At 51.3% G+C, this 13004-nt stretch overlaps 1 protein-coding gene across 2 annotated transcripts in view; it reads left to right on the top strand.

The window, feature by feature from the left end:
• PMFBP1 (polyamine modulated factor 1 binding protein 1) overlaps positions 1-13004 on the top strand; it is a 1360893-nt gene that overhangs the window by 992617 nt on the left and 355272 nt on the right. For both annotated transcript variants that reach the window (XM_069635509.1, XM_069635508.1), the window contains 2 exons: positions 3539-3696; positions 10334-10580. In XM_069635509.1, coding sequence (XP_069491610.1) covers positions 3539-3696; positions 10334-10580 — 405 coding nt within the window. The remainder of the gene's footprint in view (positions 1-3538; positions 3697-10333; positions 10581-13004) is intronic.

Genomic DNA, 13004 nt, shown 5'->3' with positions numbered 1-13004 from the left:
GTCTGGCCCAAGATGCTGAGGCTGGCAGAGACTGGGGCGTGATCTGAGATCATGCGTGTGTGGATCTCAATTTTGTCCAAGCAGGGGAACAGGGCGCTAGATGTTAGTAGGAGGTCAATTCGTGAGAAGCCTCCGTGCGCTCCGGAGTAGTGGGTGTAATCCCCTGTGTTCCCATTGGCCTGCCTCCATGCTTTAATCGTGTCCGTTTCCCGTAGGAGCCTGGCCAACGACACCGCGTGCGTAAAATCGGGACCGGTGGGTGCCAGGGTTTTATTTATCTGGGGGTTGGGGACCAGGTTGAAATCTCCTCCTATGAGGAGGAACCCCTCTTTGAATGTTAGGATATTTGGAATCAGGTCAGTGAGGAATTTGTTCTGGGCGGAGTTCGGGCAGTACAGTGTCCCGATAGTGATGGGTTGCTCCCCAAATAGCCCCTTCAGCAGTAGGAACCTGCCCCCCGGGTCCCTTTTGACCGTGATCTTAGTTAGGGGGACTCTATCACTAAAGAGGACTGCTACCCCTCATTTTTTCTCCCCGGAGGACGCAAAAAAGGCCTTCTTGAACCGTTTAAAGCTGACTCGGCTTTCATCAGTTCGCAATAGGTGGGTCTCTTGAAGGACAATTTCTCCTGCTAGTTGCCCCAGTCTATGCTCCACAGACTTGCGCTTTCTTGGGGAGTTAAGGCCCTGCACATTCCATGTGAGGATTACAATATTATGAGTGTCAGTCATCCTGGGCAGGGGTGGCGATTCACGTAGCTTCGAGCCAGGCGTACCTGGGGCTGATATGGACCATATGAGTGGCGGCTTATTATCTGTGTTGCACGAGGGCGCTTTTTGTTGTTGGTGAACTGTGTGGTGTGGCTGTTAGTAGATATGGGGCAGGAGATGAACCCCTTCCCATGCTCTCTAGTACCTTTGCTCCCCCACCGTCTACCCCCCCCCCCCAACTAACTTAGGAGAGAACTCATCCTACCAAACAGGGTAACTGGCAGTGCAAGTGCACCTGTTAACTGGCCAACTGGGCCCAATGCGTAAGCTTTGGTGTGGCATAGCAAGACAGAATCAGGGCACAGGGATGGGTGTATCGAGAGGTGAGGGACCCCTGTGGTCCGTTACTTTGTTAGTTCTATGCGGGTCTCTGTGCTCCTCCACCCCTGCTGGTCGTTCTCCTCCTCACCCCTAGATTGCGGCCCGGGCCAGAGCCCCCTCCAGGGCAGCTGGTCCCAACACAGGACCCCCCCCAGCTTGTTACTGATGCTGTGCAGATGCTGGTTAGGCTGGTTTGAGTATTTTGCAGGGGGGGCCTCGGATCCTGCGCTTGAGCGTTTTCTGCTTTTGGAGGGTAGCGCTTGCGAAGTCGTGATAAAGTAGGATTGTGGAGCCTTGGAAGGTAATTTGGTGCATCGCTCTGGCCTCCCGCATAATGTCCTCCTTGATCTGGTAGAAGTGCACCCTAACAAGGACAAGGGTGGGAAGAGGGATGCTCGTCTCGGGATCATTCTGTGTACTTGATCTAGTTCCAATGGGGCCTCGTCCGGAAGGGTGATGATAAATCGGAACAATTCCGAGACATAGCCTCTCAGCTCTGCGTCCGGGATTGAGGATGGGATTCCGCGGCGAAACAACATCCGCCTCCACAATCTTTTTCCTGCGTCCTCTTAAGTGCCTCGCATCTCGCCTCCAGTGCTGTTATTCTATCCAGACCCTTCTCCCATTCGAATTTCTGTTCGCAGAGGTGGGTCTCAAACTCGCTCACTCGGGATTCAACCCCACGACCCGCTTGTCAAGGGAGTTCATTTTCTGTGTGACCTCTTCGGTGCCCTTCTGAATCTCCCTTGTCAGGGCAGATAGCAGGTCCCTCAGGTATGATTTGGTGGCTGATTGCGTTGAGTCTTGGGCCTCCATTGAAGGGCTGCTTCCAGCGGATAGCTCTCCTGGCGGGTCCCCTTTTTCTGTAGCTGCTCTACTCATAAGGGTTGCAATGTCCATTTGCTTGGAAGCTTTCCCGCTTTTCGCCATGTTCCTGGAGGCGTGGTAGCATGGTGGCATGGTGGTGGGTGTCTGTGGATGGTTGCCCGTGATTTGCACCCTCAGGGGCCTGTGCTTGAGTCCGCTGTTGTGGTGGAAGAGAGCAACAGGCGGCGGGGTGGGGGGGATGCTACTCCGGCTGCTGAGCTTACGGCGTCCCCGAGCCACAGGCCACCGCTGGTACTTCCCTCTTTGACTTAGTGGTGCAGGGGCAGCTCCGCCAGGATGGGCGTGTGTAAGTTTCTTTCTACAGAGCTGGGCCAGACGTAGAAATCACTGCCACGCATCCCAAGAGCGGGTCCCCCCGCGCCCACCCAGGAAAAAACCCTCGCTGAGCAGTCTGCCCCATGGACTGCTAGGGAGCTCTGCTGGCAACCCCTTATAGCTGGTAGATACCAGGGGTGCAAGCCCACGCACCCCACTCAATCCTCGCCCTCCGGAGCTCGCCCCCCCCCCCCCCATCACAGAAGAAAGAAACTTAAACACGCCCATCCTGGCGGAGCTGCCCCTGCACCACTAAGTCAAAGAGGGAAGCACCAGCACGTGGCCTGTGGCTCGGGGACCCCGTAAGCCCAGCAGCCGGAGTAGCACCCGCCCCCCACAGCCCCCTGCCTGTTGCTCTCTTCCACCACAACAGCGGACTCGAGCACAGGCCCCTGAGGGTGCAAATCACGGGCAACCATCCACAGACACCCAGAACAGCTGGAGGCAGGAGTTAGAGGCCCCCCGCACGGTGCGCAGCTCAGCGCGGTGGTGCGTCTCATCACGGACGGGGGTTCAGCAGGGTGGGAGAAGGAGCAGACAGGCAGGCAGGTCAGGGGTGGGATCAGCTTGCTTCTTCACTGCCGGGATCAGCTCCGTTGGAGGGGAGCCGAGGTTGGCTGTGCTCAGCAGCGGCGTTGGGCGCTCTGGGCCATCCTACTGCGCTTGCCCATCCCCCTGCTGGGGCCAGCGTTTCTCTGCGGAGGCCGCCATTTTCTCCATGACTGGGCCGAGTCCTCGCCTCGGAGAGCCTCGAAAATGTTCAAAACACCAACCATTAGCAGCGATCGTCAGGGAGTGTCTGCTCGAGACATTCTGACGTCGCTTCAGCCAATTCCATGAAGAAACGGGGCGATGGGCCAGCGTTAGGCCCTCCGGTGCACCGCGGCTGCCAGGAGCTCCTAAGGAGACATGCCAGTCGCGGCGTCTCCAAGCCACGCCCCCGTAACTTGTTCTTTTAACATGGCTGCTCTTATGCAGAGGACACTTGTATTGTGTATGTGTGACCTCCTTCGACTGTAAGTATCTAATAGCTGTCTTGAGTTTTGATTGGTATAGTGTTGCTAATCTCAGGCTTCTTAACAGGGATATAGTTTACTTCCTTTAGAGGTGAAATGGTATTTGGGAACTATTTGAATAAGTGTACTGTTTTGCAGTAATTGTTTGGTGCCAATCTTCGTTAATTTTGCATTTTCAATTGATGAATTCTGCATCTGTTTTGCTCAAATGTGGTCTACTTGTTTTAGATATTCTGAAGCTGGAACAAGAGGTGCAAAATCTCCAAAGGGACATTGCAGCAGAGGTGCAGAATAGGAAACTACAGGTCTCACAACAGCAGGAGGATATTGGGCACCTGGAAGCAGAGCTACGTGAGGCTCAGAAATTGTGTGCACAAAAGGAGCAGGTGGGTATATGGCCAATGAAAGAAGCCTGTGGGGTAGGATGTAAAGTACAGCCCAGATGGCTAAATATCTTGGGCAACCCAGCGGTGAGTAGATGGATACAGGAAAGGATGGAGAAAGCAACAGTTGTTCACGGGAAGGGCAGCAAATGGTGTCTTTGTTGTCGAAGTGGTTAGGAAAGTAGAGTTTAAGGACAGGAGCCCCATCAAAATCTGTTCAGGCCTGATCTGGGGCATAAACTGTCATTGAAGAGAAGTGCAAACTAAGGAAATTGTGTAGAAGTGAGAGAGTAATGTGTGTTGGCAGGGAGAACTTAAACAGGGTTAAGCTAACACCATTTATTTATGTAATAACCAGCTTTTTGTATGGCACTAGCTCACAAACTGTGTGGCTTCATAGTGCTGTAGGTAACTGGTCTTTGGCTTACCCAACTCTGATGCACTAATTTTGTTGATCATAGACAATGTCAGACTAATCCTCCCTCACTGGAATTTAAACCTGTGACCTGCAGGTTACACACAGCTCTCGGTTTATCAGAAACATAAGTAACTGATGTATCCTTGTATATCTAAGCTTATGTATGGAATGGTACGCATTCTGAATATTCTTTCTTCCAAAGTGTCATATTTTTCCACCTGCAAGTATGGAGGGTAGGTGAGTCCATGCCATGCGGGCACCACACCACATTTCCAGTCCAGTGCTTTTTTTTGTTTACAAATAATGGACAGGTGGCATAAGTAAATCCAATTGGTTTGATTAAAGCAAGCCATGTCTTTTACAATACACTGGTTTGTTAAATGAAACCAGTACTGGAATCTTGGTTCCCGGGTGACATGGTCCTGTCAAACCTGCCTTCTTTGCCTCTGTCTCTGTCTCATGGGGTTGTACCTCTTTGGTGTAAATTCAATTTAATGTCAAGCTGCTTAAAAGAGCTGGTGAGGAGATTATGTTCAATAGTACATCCCTAAACTCTGGTACTCCTGCTAGTTATCAGAATACACTCCTGGCCCTTTTGCCTCGTGTCACTCGCACTCGCCAGCCCCCTTGGTCTCTTGCACTGGCCAGCCCCCTTGGTCTCTTGCACTGGCCAGCCCCCTTGGTCTCTTGCACTCGCCAGCCCCCTTGATCTCTTGCACTCGGCAGCCTCCTGGGTCTCTCGCTCCTGCCAGCCACCCCTGGTACTCTCGCACTAGCCAGCTCCCCCCCCCCCACGGCTCTCACCAGCCCCCCGTGGGTCTCTCACCAGATCCCCCGCCCGGGTCTCTCGCACTCGCAAAAGCCCCCCCCCCCCCCGGGTCTCGCACTCACAAGCCCCCGCCGAGTCTCATGTACCCCCCTACCCCTGTGGGTCCCTTGCACACGCCACCCCCCGGGTCGCTTGCACTCACCAGCCCCCCCTGGGTGTCTCGTACTCACCAGCCCACCCTGGTTCTCTTGCACTCGAAAGTCCCACCCTGGGTCTCATGCACTCGCCACCCCCCCCCCCCCCGGTCTCTCGAACTCGCCAGCCCCCCCCCCCCCCAGGTCTCTCGAACTCGCCAGCCCCCCCCAGGTCTCTCGAACTCACCAGCCCCCCCCCCAGGTCTCTCGCACTCACTAGCCCCCCTGGATCTCTCACACTCACTAGCCCCCCTGGGTCTCTCGCACTCACTAGCCCCCCTGGGTCTCTCGCACTCGAACCCCCCCCCCCCCCCCGGGTGTCTCATACTCCCACCTAGTGGATCTCTACTCTGGCTTCCTGTACCAGCTCCTTCTGCACTCTTTGTCACCTGTTTCCAAATAAGATCCTTTTCCATACTACCACGGGCTCCTCTTTTTTATAGGGTGTTTACTCCACCATCCAGCTTCTCTCTAGCCTAAGGGAACTCTGTGTGTGTCCTTGTGTAATTGGTACATAGATTGGTTGATGAGTCCCGACCCTGGGCATTACTTGCAGTTTTGATATGGGACTTGGGATTTGCTGGTTCTAAGGGTGGTCCTTTTTGCTTGCTGTACTCCGGCTGAACCTCAGGAAGGACTCACTTAGCCTAACAAGCCTTAGGTATATGTATCCCCTCCGCAGGGAGTAACTCTGATTTGTACCCCTCCCCAGAAGTCTTTCAAGGGTGGCAACCTTCTCCATCTTGCAACTGTCGACTCTCGCCCAGCTGTCAAACACTCCTTTGACATCTGCCGTCTCCTGGAAAAACTTGACCTTGATGTCCTTGGTCTCACCGAGACATGGTTCACAGCCAGATCTATCACAAGCTTTGATACTCTCCTCCCTGATGACTACAAGATCCTCTCTGTGACCAGATCCAACCGTTCCGGTGGGACTGTAGCCTTGATCTTCCTGGAGTGGAATCCTGCCTCTATCATTCCTATGCAGGCCTACTCCTCCTTAGAATGCCTTGTCTGCAGGCTTTCTCTCTCTCCTGGCCATTCTCTCACTGTGGCTACTATCTACTGGCCACCTGCTCAGACCAACTCCTTCCTCTCCAAGTGAGCGGACCTCTCCTCTTCCTTCCTGGCCTCGACCACTCAACTCCTCCGCCTTGAAGACTTCAGCATCCACCTGGATGCTTCCTATCCCTCCTCTGGACTCTTTCACGACCTTTGCGACTCTTTCTATTCTTCCCTCTGGCCCGACTCACTCTGCAGGGCACACTCTGGATCTTCTGATCTCCTGAGATATATATATATATATATATATATATATATATATCTCTCTCTCTCTCTCTCTCTCTCTCTCTCTCTCTCTCTCTCTCTCTCTCTCTCTCTCTCTCTCTCTCTCTCTCTCTCTCTCTCTCTCTCTCTCTCTCTCTCTCTCTCTCTTTCCCCCCCCCCCCCCCCCCCCCCCCCGAGGCTGAGCCAACCACTCTCTGCCACCCACCTTCTCGGTCATTCAACCCATGAAGCGTGTGTCAGTTTAGGCTTTCGCTGCCACTTTCTCTCCCCCTCCTCCAACTCTGGCTGACTCGCATCCTGACACAGCCCTTTCCATGCTCCACTTCTCTATCTCTGACACTCTTAACGCACTTGCCCGTGTCATGACCATCTGCTTGAAGCCCAAAGCCAAGTGCAACACCTGGTACGACTCAGACGTAGTCACCCTTAAACGTAAGTGTAGGGTGGCTAAGAGGAAATGGCTGCCATTGTGTGCATCCACTGACAAACTGACCTGCTGCCTGCTCCAAAGGCAATACCGACTCTATGTCCTCACTAAGAAGAGAGCTCACATCCAAGCCTGCGTCTCTGCGGCATCTAACAACTCGGCCGAACTCTTTACAATCTGAAAGGAGCTGGACAATCCTGCTGCAGTCTCTACTTCTCCTGTCCCCTCCCATGCCCTCTGCACGGCCCTGGCCTCTCGTTTTATCTCTAAAACCCAGGACATCCTGTCCACCCTCTCGTCCTCTACTCCTTCTCCCTCTACTCTCTCTTCTACCTCTGGCCTCCCTGCGGCCGCCTCTCCTCCGCCCTTCTCTGTCTTTCCTCTGTTCAACCCCAATGAGGTTTCTAGACCAGTCCGATCTATGAAAGTCTCGTCAAAACAGGTTCTTCCCTGTTTTTTCAAAACCATCAAGGACCACATTGAGACCCTCGCTCCAGCCTCGGACGACTTCTGCAATTACTCTTTCGCCACTGGAACCTTCCCTTCCCCCCTCAAGCACTCTCGTGTGCACCCTCTTCTCGAGAAACCCCTCCTGTCCGGCTAACTATAGCCCGATCTCCATCACTCCTTTCCTGGGCAAACTCTTGGAAAAGCTAGCCATCTCCCAGCTTAATCTTTACACTGAATCTGTTGGTTCTCTCCATGACCATCAATCTGGCTTCAGAGCAGCCAGGAGCATGGAAACTGCTGTCCTTAACATCTGTGAAGACCTGTTCTCTAACCTTGATGCTAATCACCCCTCTGTCCTCATCTTACTCGATATCTCATCTGCTTTTGACATGGTCAACAATGCCATCCTGCTCAACCGGCTCCGTGATAACCTTGGTATCACAGATCAGGCCCTGGCCTGTCTGACCTCTTTCCTCTCGGACCGACTCTCCCAGGTCCGACTCGGGTCCTTCCTCTCCTATATCTCTCTCTCTCTCTCTCTCTCTACATGTGGTGTTCCCCAGGGGTCTAACCTTTCTCCCTGGCTTTTCAACCAATACGTGGCACCTCTCGCCCACTACATTGCTGCTCTCTGCTCCAACTTTCAGTGCTATGTGGATGACACTCAGCTCATTTTCAGGCTCCCCTCTGCCGCCTCTTCTCCCTCTCCTATCTCGGATTGCCTGTCTGCAATCCAGAAGTGGTGTGCCGCCAATGATCTCTGCCTGAATTCCAGCAAAACGGAGATCCTCCTCATCGGCTCACCTGCACCTTCCTTTCCTGTCACTCTCTGGCCGGCCTCCCTTGGCCCTCTTCCTGCTCCCACCTGTGAAGCTAAGAACTTCAGGGTCATCTTCGACTCCACACTCTCCTTCTATCCTCATATCTCTGACGTCTCTAAGAAGTCTAACTACCAGCTGCACTCCGTCAGAGGTATTCTTCCTTTCTTCACCTTCCCCCAGAAACTCAGTGTCTCCAGAGCTCTGGTTCTCTTTAGGCTGGACTATTAAAACAGCCACCTTTTAAGTCTGCCTGCCTCTACTCTTCGTCCTCTGCAACTCATTCAGAACAGGATTGTGAGGCTTGTCCTTGGCCTCAAGCCCAGGGATCGTATCTCTCCAGCCCTGAAATCTCCCCAGTGGCTGCAAGGATCTTGTTCAAGACCCTATGCATTGTCCACAAGGCCTTCTGGGGCATGGGACCGCAGTACCTCCAACTCTCTCTTCGGAAATATATTCCTACTCGAGCACTTCGCACCTCCAACTCCTTGAGGGTCATTCGCTTTGCCAAGCAATAAGTTTGGGGTACATATCTTTCTTCTGCTGGTGCCTCCCTCTGGCACAGCCTGCCTTCCTCTCTGAAACTTGAGGAGAACCATCTGCGGGTCCGAAACACCTCAAGACCTTCCTCTTTGCTTTTGCGTTCTCTCTTCCTCGACCTGCTGATTTCCTGTCTGATTCTGCACTGGTCACTTGGCTACCCTCTGAATTCGGACCAAGGTCCCTCCCCGCCCAGTTGCACACCCGCACTGCCTCCTGGCAACCCATGCACTTTGGGTCTGTATCTGTATCCTTACAGTCCCCTTACCTGCACATATTTGACACCTGCTGTCTGCACTTAACCTTGCACTTGCCACCTGCTGGGCTGCACTACTGGTTGTTTTATCCTTTGTACTGCATGCTCCAATCCTCCCTCAGCACTTTTCCCCTCCCCCTACCCTGCACTTGCGTGATCTCAATGTCACCAGGCCCAGTAAGATCGTTGTCTTTTGTCCTCCCTCTGGCTCCCCTCCCTTGCCTTGTTGCGCCTTCAAACACTTGTGTAGAGGCGCATTATATATGCAATATCATATCAGATGTGGAGAGCTTATGAATGGTTAACCGCTCAGGTTTCTGTCTTATTTCAGGTTCAGCGCTATCTCCCCTGTGATTCTGCAGTTTGAGCAGCTGAAAGCCTATTCTGACATTTCCGATGCAATTTCTGCACCAACGCAAGATGAGCAGTCTGTGCATGCACTATTGCCTCTATGGGACTTCCTCTCGCAATCTGTTCCCTTAAAGGGACAGGAGCCTCTAAAGAGACTGACTAACCCCTGCCTACCACACAATGCATGGTGAGGGTAGCCAGGGGATTCTCCCCAGGCCATCCCTAAACCTAGTATCACCTAGCTTTTGACAACATTCAGCCCCCTTGACAACCCCACCGTCCAACAGTACAGTGAATCATGGAACTTCATCACAAGGGGTAGCTCCGATCTTAATCAGAGGGTTGCATTCTTTCAAAGCTTTGTCAGCCACCCAATCACTGGGTGCTTGCTACTTTCAACTTCAGCAGGTTTCTTCCCAACTTTTCTTCTGAAGAAGAAACCTGCTTGAATCCAGATAAACTTCCCAAATGGGCCCTAGCTGTTGCTGGCAACTGCAGTCCATAACCACGGGCTTCTGTGGCAACATCTGTATCTCACTCACTCTTTCGTAGGAACAAATGTCGGGCTATTGGATACTGTGCTGGATCGACACAGGGCTTCCCTGCCGGGGCTACCCTGGTGAGCTACTGATGCTGTACAATGCAAAAGTTGTCACCTGCCAGTGAAGCCACACTAACCGCTGTGTAAGTGGACTCAGACAGGAAAGCAGGGTGACTTGTGGTATTCTGACAAAATTGTGATTTCTCAGGGACACAATCGATTATTTGTGGCCCTGAGGCTAGCTCTACTCTTCAGTGATCCTGTTTACCTTTTCTCCCATATAAACCTTTAGTGGTGTTTTCTTGTGAGCCGGTAGAATACATATTAAGAGGGGTTGCCAAACCCCACCTAGTTATACCTCTTCACCCTTCCATTTAGAACCAAAACTCCTCTTTCCTTAAGTTTGACCAAAACTCCTCTTTCTTTAAGTTTGATTAAGAGAAAACCATTGACCATTTTGCTCTAATATGGCAGATAGTCACAAATGGGTGGGGTTTGGGAAGCAGAATTAGGGGCTAATCCATGTGCAGGAAAAACTGGCTCATGAGGGTATGTAAAGCCTACTTTTCTTTTCTTCTGCTTGATACAGGCAGTGCTCAAGAGAGATGATCTTCTACGTAAGTCAGAGACAGACCTGCTCCAGTCTCGTAGCACCTTGAAAGGCAAGAGTTTAGAAATTGCAAAGCAGCTCTCAATCATCAAAGGCCTAGAAGCAGATATCCAGCAACTACAAAAGGATAAGGATCAGAAGGAGACAGCTAATGTCTCCCTGAAGAATGAGATTCAACACCTAAAGGATGATCTCCAAGATACCCACAAACAACATCAACACGCTGGTAAGGGCAAGGCAGACATCCAGACTTCTTGGCATGGCATGCTATGTTGCTGTCTGAAACCCAGAAAGGAGGGTTCTGAATGTGATACCAGTGATTGAAGTGTGCATGATGTGCCCTCACAACTCCGAATGCCAATTATGGCTTCACAAAGTCGCTGTCTTGGAAATGATACCAACAGGGTGTTGCCTGCATAAGCTATTACACTTCAGTGCAAATCATTTCAAATATACATTGCTAAAGGTAGGCGCATGAAGGTTTGCTTGACTATTTTCTTCTCTGCAGTTCTTCAACTACACCAATGTCTCAATCAATTTCACTCCTAATTTGCGTTTAAAAGCAAGTAATACCAGACTCCTATGCTTTTTCTGACCCACTCCCTTTACATCCTCAGCACACCTCCGTTGCTTCCTTGGATATAAGTGAAGGGTGAATACTGTGATGCAGCTGTTTGGGACTATGTGAACTAAGACTTGTTTGGGGAATGTTTCTAGCTCACACATTTCTTCTTCAGCATCACTACATCCCAATGTATGCTTAAAAGTACTTTCAAGCACTTTGTCTGAGATGGTTGGATCTCAGTTGCTGACATTCATAAACAGGGAATTTACTGCCTAGGGAGGAATGGTCTCCTCTTACAATGGAGACAAGTTCTCCTTTCATGTAACAAGCTGCTTTCTCCCTGGCAAGATTGTTCCAGATGTGTTGTGGAAGAGTGTGAGAGCTTTAAAGTTAAGTATTAGTCAGAAGATTACCTCAGCAGCCTGCCATGTAGTTGAGTCCTTGGATATCAACTGCAGTGATGTCAACCTGCAATTTTACGCTGTTGTAGTTCGCTCTGCATTATATGACTAGTTCATGTCAGATGCTCTTTTGAGGTTTTTTTCTGAACATTGAGTTGCTCCTAGATAAAAGCCATCTGATCCATCCTCTCTGCCTGCTCCAGGCAGAGTTTATGTAGACTCTAGCTTTTCCCTTTCTCACTCGATGACAGTTCCTCTAATTTCTGTTTTTGGCTTATTAAATATTTTTACTTTTTACATTTTCAAGGAATGCTAGTTCAGTGTACATGCATAACAAACACAAGACAGCCAGAGTGTTAGGCAAGATTGTTGCAGTACCCTTTGGGTGAACTACAACAACCCTGACCTCCTGGCAATAGAAACACAACCTTTGGTATAAGTCTGCACTACAAAGGTTGGTAGCGTGTGGAGCAGCCTGGCTTATCTGTGGAGCAGCCTGGCTTATCTCAAGAGGGGTCAGTGTGAGCTGTAGGGGAGTTACACAGAGATTCACATCTGTCCTCTTCAAATTCTTCTTCGGATTCCTTCGTCCAGTGGTCGACTGTGCCTTCCAAGCCAAAAAGCCTCGCCTTTTATGCAGCTTGCTCCCATTCATTCCAGCCTAGCTGTCAGTCACCCAGCATGGTGGCTGTCCTTGCAGGACAGCCCGCCAGCCAATCACATAAGAGTGCATTCCTGTCTCCTAAGAGACTAAGCACAGGGAGTTTCGGGGGCCTCCCTTGCTTCCTGCCCCCGCCAGACTCCCTGGAGCCAGAGGCTGGCTCCACTCGTGAATCCCGCCAAAGGCAAAATGAACAAGGGGACCAAACCTGGTTTGGCGCGCAGAGTAAATCTCCTTTCCACAAAGAAATGGTGAAAAAAGAAGACCGGGGCCATTTTGACAAAAATTGTACCCATGGGTGCTTTACCGTGGCTGCGAACGCAGCCCGCTGTAAAATCCCATAATGGTAGTAAAAAGTAAGCTACTGCCACCAGCCATTCAGTGTGGAAAGGGTAACATAAAAATGTTACGTGAGAAGCTAGACAAAGGGGATACTAGGTAACCCCTCCAGCACCCTATTGTAAGATAGTGTGTGCTGGGTCTAGAAAGTTACACGTGAAAGTTAAGTGAATTTCACTTTACTGTTCTTGGAAACAGTTTATCCAAGAGGAGGTATTTAAACCTAGGGAAATCTAAGACTTGTGTCTAAGTTACATTGGGCCTCATTACACGGTAGGCGGTAAGGGTTTACCGGTACCGGTAAGGGCACCGGTACCGGTAAACCCTTACCGCCTTACTACGAGTTCCCTTTGCGGGACCCGACCTTAACGGCTGGTTTTACCAGCCGTTAAAGTAGGGTGCCGCAAAGGGACCTTGGAGCTAATTATGGTACCGCAATTTGCGGTACCGTAATTAGCGCCTTCCCCATTCCCATTATGCCTTATGGGGGCAAAAATGGGAATGGGGAAGTGCCTTGGTGAATGGGGAATTACCGCCCCCGCTCACCTTGGAGTAGGGCGGTAATTCCGCCATCCATCAAGGCGGACACGGTAAAATACCGGCGGCAACCATGGCTCTAATAGCGCCATGGTTACCGCCTACCGTGTAATGAGGCCCATTGTGTCACACTGCACTGAAGGTGCT

The sequence above is a fragment of the Ambystoma mexicanum genome, chromosome 1q (assembly GCF_040938575.1).
Source record: "Ambystoma mexicanum isolate Mex_15411 chromosome 1q, UKY_AmexF1_1, whole genome shotgun sequence".
NCBI lineage: Eukaryota > Metazoa > Chordata > Amphibia > Caudata > Ambystomatidae > Ambystoma > Ambystoma mexicanum.
This window is presented reverse-complemented; position numbering and strand designations above follow the sequence as displayed.